Source organism: Leptonychotes weddellii, unplaced genomic scaffold (genome assembly GCF_054177405.1).
Source record: "Leptonychotes weddellii isolate Sample4059 unplaced genomic scaffold, ASM5417740v2 HiC_scaffold_6658, whole genome shotgun sequence".
Classification (NCBI taxonomy): domain Eukaryota; kingdom Metazoa; phylum Chordata; class Mammalia; order Carnivora; family Phocidae; genus Leptonychotes; species Leptonychotes weddellii.
Genome location: NW_028035717.1, coordinates 1 through 10,005, shown reverse-complemented (window position 1 = coordinate 10,005; position 10,005 = coordinate 1). Strand labels below are relative to the sequence as shown.

Genomic DNA, 10,005 nt, shown 5'->3' with positions numbered 1-10,005 from the left:
TTTTTTTTTTAAAGATTTTTTATTTATTTATTTGAGAGAGAGAATGAGAGAGAGAGAGCACATGAGAGGGGGGAGGGTCAGAGGGAGAAGCAGGCTCCCCGCCGAGCAGGGAGCCCGATGCGGGACTCGATCCCGGGACTCCAGGATCATGACCTGAGCCGAAGGCAGTCGCTTAACCAACTGAGCCACCCAGGCGCCCGAAAGTGTTATATGTTAATACTTTATAAGATGAATCCTCTAGCCAAGTGGATCAGAAGCTTTCATCTGTTAGTAAAGCTAAGGCACTATGTATTTTTCCCCACAATATGGATTTGTGTCATTTAAATTGAAGAAATTGATCTTATGTGATGGTACGTATGCCTGGGGAGCCATCTTTTTTTTTCTTTAAGTAGGCTCCAAGCCCAGCAAGGAACCCAATGCAGGGCCCGAATTCACAACCCTGAGATCAAGACTTGAGCTGAGATCAAGAGTCGGACACTTAACCAACTGAGCCACCAAGGCACCCTGTGAAGGGCCAACTTTGAGACTCACATATACTCTTGACACTTGGCAATGCAAGGAGAAAGCATTCCACATAGCAAAGCAAATCAAAGCATGAGCATCATTTAGCTTAATTTTTGCAAAAGCTTATAGACAGGTGTTTTTCTCATGCTTCACCACCAGAGTTGGGAAACCATGTATGGGAGCCAAATCCTGTCTGTGCCTGCTGTTTTTATAAATAAAGTTTTATTGGAACACAAACATGCCATTTGTTTATTATTGTCTATGCCTGCTTTTGTGATGCAAAGGCAGAGTTGAGTAGTTGTAACAGGCCAGTATGGCTTAAAATATGTAGTATCTGGCCCTTTATAGAAAATGTTGGAAGGAGTCTGGTGAGAGGCACCCAGTGCCCCAGACAAGTGGGGCGCAAGGTATAGTCTGACAACAGGCATCTTCCCAGGGACCTGGTGTGGTGTCCAGGTACACGCTAGTGCTTAAGCCGTTTGTCCAGTAAATCCTGGGACTTGCTTTGTCTGAGGGGAAAAAAGAATGGACTCCTTTAAAAGCAGCTTAACCATGTTCAAAGTTGACAAAGTTCGTGAGTAACCTTTTCATCCAGATTTGCCCAGAACTAGAAATGCCCTATCCATATTTTATTACCCATATTTTACATGAATTGAATAATCACACTAAGTTATAGAAGATTATGCTTTTTTAACAGTCTCGTTGCTCTTACTATTACACGGATCATTAGAATTTTCACTCTAACACTAGCTTGGACCCCGTTAGAATTAATCAGTGGAGAAACCAGATGATGAGACCGATTTTTCATTTCAGCCAGCGTTTCTCCTGTCTTCTATGTATCAAGCAGGGCACAGGTGTAGGGCACAGCCCCTTCTCCTCTCTACATCCCCGGCTCTGCAGTAAGCAGGATTGGCCAGCAAGGCACTCGGCCCAGCCCAGAATTTCACTGCATGGTTTTCAGAGAAAATCATTTGAAAATCAATATGAAGTCACCATCATGCAGAGAAAGGTATCTGCAAGGTTATGTGTGGAGGGTCCAGTGATGAGTTCTGAGATCAAGGTCCCTGATCCTCTTCAAAGGGGTCTTAGAGGAAGGAAAGAGCAAAAAACAACTCAAGTGAAATAAGACACTTGGGTTTGTGTTTGACTCTCAAAATTATGTTTAATGAAAAAAATCAATGACACATGCCAAGGGAGTGAGCTCTGGTCATTAGGTATTTTTCTTCATGTTGCTTTTGGTTCCCCAGAAATAAAAATAAACACAAAGTGCAAATCCTTGGGAATAAGACCCACTCCTCCTACCTCCCTTCTGTGAATAGATTAGTGACAAATGAGCAGCGGAGTAAGGATTGTATTAGGGGAGAAAAGAGGATTCTGGTAGAAATGAGACTAGAGGTTCCTTTTGCGTCTGTCAGTAGTTTCTGAACCCTCTAAATCAGACTCCTGCACAGAGGGTGCACACAGTTTGTATTTTCATGCTCTGTGGATTAATTTCACAATCGGTATCATATATTTTAGTAAGTTTCTCTAGGAGTTAGGACATTTAACATTTCATAAACCCCAGAATCTTACAAAGTTTTGTGATTCTTTTAACTTAGTCCAGAGGCAAAAAGCCAGACTGGATTTTATTTAGGTGCTGACAGAACTATTTGTTTAAAATAACAATTTCAAGTAATTTAACGATCATAAAAATTATCACAAAATACCAAATTCATCTCCTCATGTACCTCTTTGCAAATGTAAGACAAAGCAGAATTTTATAATCTTTTAATAACTTGTGTAACAACTGTAGTTTTGGCGTATCTCAAAGGTGGAATTCTTTTAAATTATAAAGGATTTTGTATGCTTGAAATCCTAGGAAAAGGGAAAAAAACAAGTTTAAGTATAATGTATTAATTCATATTTAAAGAAATATATAAATTTTATCAATATAAAGCTACATGCGCTATGAGAATTGATAGGTAAAAACCAGCATATAGTTAACTAAATCTATTTTATGGGGAATTAAATAAATACTAGGAGACAAGGTCTCTGAAACTTTGCCTAAAGAGTAAAGAAGTCGGAGTGGGAATTAGAGTGGGAGAAATCTTATCTGCTTGGGGTATGCTCCTGCTCAGCATCCTATCATGCACGGTACAGCTCCCCCAAAAGGAAACTATGCAAAATTGTAAGAATTCATTATATAAGAATTCAAAAGGGAAATTACAATATAAGAATGATGAGAAATTGTCAATAATGCCAGGACTGAGAAATTGTGCTCTAGGGCAAAACCAGAATGGAAGGCTTGACCTCTCAGTGGATGAGGGCAACCAAGAGGAAGACAATGAAAAAATAAGAGGTTTCTGCTCTTCTGACTCAGCCACAAAGTGTCTCCTACTGTTTGGAAGGATGAGATTACTTTGTTCCACATTTAAGGAGTGTTTTCTATAAATTGTAGGAACAAATATGACAGAGTTACACATTGCTTATCTGCTAATGAAAGAATTTAATACGATCGTGGTACAGTAAACTACAAAATCAAATGACTTCTGTGAGAGATTCTGGAGTAGACAATTTAAAAAAAAATCAAATTTTGACAGAAAAAATAAAGTCTATGGGACAATAAATGGGTCTTAAATTTAGTGTCCATTAGAGTCACTCAAGTGTTTAAAATACCAGTGTCCACTGCCTCCCCCGAGCTTTATATAGGAAATCTAAGAGAATCCTTGCCACTGAGTGCCAAGGAGGTCAGAGAACCAGTGTTCCATTTCTCAAGAAAGGGCTTAGACCTCCAAAAACACTGGAAACCTTCCTCCCTTACCTCTCATATTCCTGAAAAAAAAATCCAGAAGGTTGAATATCCATCCAAAGAGCTACAAAATCTGAGCAACGATGGTATTTACTGCTTCACTGTAGAGTTCACAAATGCAAAAGTACACAAGGGTCCAAATTATGTTGCCTAAACCATCTGAATTGGATAATTATTGTATCCCTTCAGGGAGTTCTGAAATATTCCTTTCAGCAATAGCAGAGGATATTCCATATTCCTAAATTTTCCAAGTTCTCTGAATAATCAAAGGAGAGTCTTGGAATCAAAGATCTGGGGGAAGCCATCTGCTTGGGCAAGCTGACAGGAATCCAGGTGCCTGGATCCAGCCCCACCACTATGATCCTGTGAGAACTTGGGTCTTAATTTTCTCATCTATGAAATGGAGCTGATAACACCAGACCTAATGATGCTAAGGAGGCTAATGATAGCAAACATCATGAGAAAAAAAATGGTAGGCAAAGCCCCATTGCTCTACAAATGCAACTTTATCATACCATTCCAGACAGAGGATGGAAGCTAACAGTCACTCACCTCCTTCTGAAGACCAGTCGTAGACCCTCGCACAAAGTGTATTAAAAGTGAAAATCCATCACTTTCTGTACAATCATTTCATTTCCCCTGCCCTATTTCCTAAACACATCTGATCTATAAATGTGCTTTAAAAATACTCACATTTTCACTCATTGTGGTGGCTTTAGATGCAGAACTACTCTTCCTGTTTGTGGAATATAAAAGACAATATTAAAACATGCCAGCAAGCCTAACTGAATTTCTTATATTTATAGACAATATTCCACAGAGAAAGCCACATAACAAAGTAACAGCCTGTGAAGCCCTACGTATCTCATTGTAGCCTGGGGCTAAAGATTTCTCTGGAATGTGCAAACAGAGACTTGCTTTTAACTTAGCAACTTTTTAGCATTTAGCACTTTGAAAACTTGAACACTATAATCAAAATTCATTTTTTTTCCCCATGGAAAGAAAGTTTTACATGGTAACTAAGGTTCTAATCGTCTGTTATAGGCTGAACTGTGTCTTCCCCAACAATTCATGCTAAAGTTCCAACTACCAATACCTCAAAATGTGACCGTATTTGGAGATAAGGTCTTTAAATTAAATTAAAATGAGGTCATTAGGTGGACCCCAATCCAATATGACTGCTGGCCTTATAGGAAGAGTAAATGTGGAGACAGACACAGGCATAGGGAAGACAATGTGAAGGCAGAGAGAAGATCATGTACAAGCCAAGCAGAGAGAGGCTTGGAACAGATCTTCCCTCGCAGCCCTCAGAAGGAACCAACCCTGCTATCATCTTGATCTGGACTTGCAGCCTCCAGAACTGTAAGAAAATGAATTTCTGTTTAAGCTACTCATCTGTGGCACTTTGTGACCACAGTCCTAGCAAATTAATATAACACCCAATTCATTATCCAACAAATTTTAAGGGCCATGGATTTGACAAATGGCAGGAGATGTGTCTAGGAGTAAAGATACTGCCTCCCAGATTCCTACCTACCTAAGAGACAATGTGATTAAAGAAAAGAATAATCTTCCCCATGGTAGTGATGCTCTCTTCTGCTCAAAACCCTCCAATTACTTTCCATCTTCCTCAATAAAAGTGGAAGTCTTCACAATTGCCTGGGGTGGGATGTGGGTGGCTATAGCATCAGGCAACCCTGTTTTCTGAACTCTCCCCCTTTGCTACTGCTAGTCCTGATAACTTGGAGCTCATTTTGGACTTGTACTGGGATAGGATTAGACACAGTGAACAGGGTTGAGCAGGAAGTCTAGGAACAGGAAACCAATGGCAGCTAAGGCAGCTGAGAGTAGAGAGGAATGCCCATTGCCCCGCATTGGGTCTGCTATTTCCATGTACACCGGAAGGACAGTCACAAATCATGCACATAAACTTGGTGATCTCATACACCAATGATCCCTAAATTGCTAATCCTAGTTATTTCTCCAAACTCCACGTTTATATATCTTGTTATCTACTAAACTTGGTGATCTCATACATCAATGATTCCTAAATTGCTAATCCTAGTTATTTCTCCAAACTCCACGTTTATATATCTTGTTATCTACTAATTATCTCTACTTGGAAGCCTAATTGGCATTTCAAATATTAAAATTCCCAAATATTCCAGACCTTCCCACCTAATGCTCCCAAACCTGCTCCTCCCAAAGTCTTACACATGTCAGTAATTGGTAACATCTTTCTTCCCATAGCCATGGAGCTATCTTTGATTTTTCTCTTTTTCTCCCACATCCACATCCAACCAATCAGTAACTTGTTCAAAATGTATCCAGAATCCTATCACTTCACATCTCCAACACCATCACTTTGGAACCAGCTACCATTTTCTCTTGGCTGGATAATTATTGAGTAGTTTTCTAACTGGTCTCCCTGCTTCCTCCACTCTTTGCTACCTTATAGATGATTCTTAACAGAGCAGTGAATGTGAGCTTCGAAGAATTAAGTAACAGGATATTACTCCCTGACTCAAAGCCTTCCAATGACTTCCCATCTTACTCAGAATCAAAGTCAAACTCCTCACCACTGCCTAGAAGGGGCTCCATGTAATCTGGCCTCCACTACTTTTGTGCACTCTTCCCTTCTCTCCATTGTCCTCACTCAGTTTCAGCCACACCAATCCCCTCAACGTGCCTCAGATACTTACTCCAGGTGTGCGTGGCCTCTAGACCTTTCCATCTGTTCTTTCTCTTCTGCTTGAATGCTCTTCTCATGGGTATCTGCCTCATTTGCTCTTTGTGCTCCTTCAGGTCCTTCTCAAATATCACCGTGAATGAACCACCTAACCACCCTAAAGGACGATCTCCACTCCTACCCTGTGCATTCTCTATTCTCTTACCCACTTTAGTTTTCTCCACAATACTTATCACAGTCTGACATACTGTAGAGTTTACCTAAGTGTTTTTACTTTCCACCTTTCTCTATATAAGCTCCATGAGGCAGGGAGCTGGGTGGCCCGTTTTGTTCACTGCTGTACTACTACTCCCTAGGAAGTGTTGGGCACAAAATAAGTATTCAATTCAATGTGAAAATGGCTGTTCAGTAAAATTTTATTCGAAAATTTTTAATTTAGCAAAATACAGCAAATATATTTTTTAAAGTAGTACTATGGAAGTGCCTACAGAGTCAAATTAGTGACTAGATGTCTTCTCTGGGTAATTAAACAACATTGACAGGTAGGCATGAGGCATGAAGTGGGATGTATTTCTTGATGAATCTGAGTCACTTCCCATAGGGATAAAACCTTCACAAATAACCCAACTTTCCATGTTTGACTTTAAACAGATGATCAACAGAAAATTAGCTGAGGTGGGGGAAAGGCATGCATTTAAGAAAAGTATACTTACTGGAACGAGGTCTCTTCTACAAAAGAATAAGTGTATATCATTAATGCAAGAGTTAATATGGTATGATACATATTCATATAAAAGCAAGTGTAGGCTTAATTTCTTTTACTCAGTCTTGTTTCTCTCTTGGTGACATTTGTACTTTCTAAATCAAGGGTTGGCAAACTATTTTCTGTAAAGAGCCACAAGGCAAATATTTAGGCTTTGTGGGCCAAGAGGTAGAATTGAGGATATTAAGTAGGTACTTATATAATAAGAGAGACCAAGTTTCCAAAAATTGTTATTAATAAAATTCAAAATATAATAATAATAATCAAAGCCTTTAGTATAAGTCTATTAATTGGAAAAATAGAATTCTTTTGTTGACAGGGGATAACATTTCTCTTAACTGGGATTCAAAGTTAGTGTTCCTTATTATCAAACAGATTGTAAATGTTCATTTGTAAAAGCCATTCTTAGCTTGTGGGCCACAGAAAAACAGGTGGCAGGCTGGATTTGGTCCACTGGTCATAGTTTGCCAACTCCTGTCTGAAATCAAGTTCAAGAAAATGATCCCCTTGGATAGATTTTCTGCCAGCTGAGGATGGGAGTAATATTCTTCACTAATGAGTTCCTATTACCCAAGTCAAATCTTTAATTAATTCAGTATTTTAAGAAAAATGTACTTACCAAGTCTCCGATAAAAATACTCAAGACAGATACTCTTTGCAAGTAGAGATAAGGATGACAAGAATTTTGCATGAGTAATCTTATCTGTCTGTACTTTCACTAGTGACCAGCAGGGGGCCTCAGCTGGATTCCATTCATAAAGTTACGTTTACACTAGACTAAGATTGGAGCATCAAAGAAAAGAGCTATTAATTCACAGAGCAGCTATTCTTAATTATAGGGAATATTCTTGAAACAATGCCATGGAAACATTTCATGACACTGAATATCTATTTATAGGTTAAGTTTCATGTTAGTATGTTTTTTTAAACCTAAATTCTAAAATTAATGTTCACTGTAAAACAATGGGTCTAAAACTTGCTTATGCTATAAATTGATTTACTATTCTATGAAAACATTCTGCTTTGTACACTATTCCCAATGGACTCTATGGAGTTCTGCAGCTTTTGAGCTCTCAGATAATTTTAAAGACTGGGAGTAAAGAAATACATTAAGAGAATAAAACATCATTATTTTTTCATCTCATTCATATCAAACGTATTTTATCATCAAATGGGGGTTTGGAGTTATAAGAGGTCTAAACTCAAAGAATTAAAAACTTTGTCCAGAAGCAACTGTAATACTATTGGTTTCTAGTTTTTATTGAACAATGTTCTATACAGTTGTGCTAAAGTTGACATTCAACATTCCACTGTTCTACACTGATAAAATATTCCACTGATTTATTTCAATGGGACTTATGATAAAACTGGAAATCAATTTACATCTTGAGATATATAATTCCTGACTTAAAGGGCTCTTAAATACATGTCAATATACTATAAATATCCATGTACGTTGACTATCCGTCGGTATCACCCCATTATGCCATCCCACGGTGCCTCTCACATAGTCTGTGGTGTTTCCTGAATGTTGACTTGAGGAAGCTCTGCCTTTTCTCCCTCTGTTTGCCAAGGTGCTTCATAACTCACCTACATGTCACTTGGCACATTTTCTACTGCAGAAAAAGCAAGGAAAAATACTCTCTAGAGTTTGTTAGAGCTAATTAGGAGAAACAAGGTCTTGTAAGAAAACTCTATATCCACAGGGGGTTGTCCAGTGAAGAAGGGTGAAACTCACTTACTTGAAAAGTAGCCTTTTCTCTGAGCATAGCACACGCCAAGGCCACAAACAGAAATCACTGAGGCCACAACCACCACGGCTGCTATGATGCCACTCACATTGAGATCATCTGGAACGCAAAAGAAACCAGGCATGAATTTGGGTCAAATAAATGGACAGATGTATTAAATTGAAAAAATTCAAATAAGCTCCCCTTCGCAGCTATACCATAAACATGGATAGTTTCATGCTGCTGAAGCCTGTTCAACTGATTCATTCCAGGACGAGGTTCAAAGCGGACTGAAAATATTAACGGAATTAAGTTTTGCAAGAATCTTAAATTGAAAGAAGTTCCATGATTCAGAAATAACGTGTATGGTATTCCCTTGCATTCACTTGGGGAGATAATACTTCAAAGGATCAAATATCAGATTGGAAGTGATCTTCAAAGTTCAGTGGGGTCAAGTATTCAACTACCACACACCCCCAATTCTACTCAAAATTCTTCTACACCATCATCTGTGTCAATTTTACCGATAACGGAAAACTCATTCAGCCCCAAAGAAAGCCATGTGACTCTTGTTCTATAAAGTAAGAGTCAGAAACATCTTTCTTGAATTTAATTGGGCTTGTGTGTGTGTACTTATATACACATACACACTCACATACACATATGCCATTAAACTGTCATCCCATTAAGTTTAAAATTAACTTAAACTCCCCAAGACTTTTTCCTGTTGCTATTAAGTCATCTTTCCTCTAACCTAATACAACTGGATTTTTTGGACCCAAGTTTGAAATCACTACCATGTTACCAACCTGCGAGGTTTTCTCAGATACTGATTCTGTTGTTCAAGAATTAGATTATGAACCTTCCAAGATCAATATTTATGTAATTGGGAACAGCATCAAAAAATATCCTCATTCAAATCATTAATTAAAATGATGACTATGACTTTGTTAGGGAAAGAACTATGGAACAGGCTATTACGTACCTCCCTTCATATAATAGAATTTATTACACCCTCTGGGTATGGGATCCAACTGTGTGAATCCATCCATCTAAATATTTAACCTGGGTCACATTTCTCCAGCTTGTCCTTCAGGATTTCATGAGCCACACCCTTCTGTCATTTGGATACTTCCTATGTATTGATTAATATATAAATTACCTATACTTTTTAAAGGAACAATTCCTCAAAGGGTTCTTGTTTTTTTTTAAATTTAATTTTATTATGTTATGTTAATCACCATACATTACATCATTAGTTTTTGATGTAGTGTTCCATGATTCATTGTTTGTGTGTAACACCCAGTGCTCCATGCAGAACGTGCCCTCTTTAATACCCATCACCGGGCTAACCCATCCCCCCACCCCTCTCCCCTCTAAAACCCTCATTTTGTTTCTCGGAGTCCATAGTCTCTCATGGTTCATCTCCCCCTCTAATTTCTCCCCCTTCATTTTTCCCTTCCTACTATCTCTCTTTTTTTTTTTAACATACAATGTATTATTTGTTTCAGAGGTACAGGTCTGTGATTCA

At 38.4% G+C, this 10,005-nt stretch overlaps 1 protein-coding gene across 1 annotated transcript; it reads right to left on the bottom strand.

The window, feature by feature from the left end:
* Nucleotides 1-627: 627 nt before the first annotated feature.
* On the bottom strand, nucleotides 628-9,775 carry LOC115939080 (junctional adhesion molecule B-like). Its single transcript, XM_081811267.1, has 4 exons — nucleotides 8,487-9,775; nucleotides 6,695-6,710; nucleotides 3,986-4,028; nucleotides 628-2,358 (listed from the first exon to the last, which is right to left on the bottom strand). The coding sequence occupies exons 1-4, from the start codon at nucleotides 8,617-8,619 to the stop codon at nucleotides 2,326-2,328; spliced, it is 225 nt and encodes a 74-aa protein (XP_081667393.1). The 5' UTR covers nucleotides 8,620-9,775; the 3' UTR covers nucleotides 628-2,325.
* Between the last annotated feature and the right edge of the window lie 230 nt (nucleotides 9,776-10,005).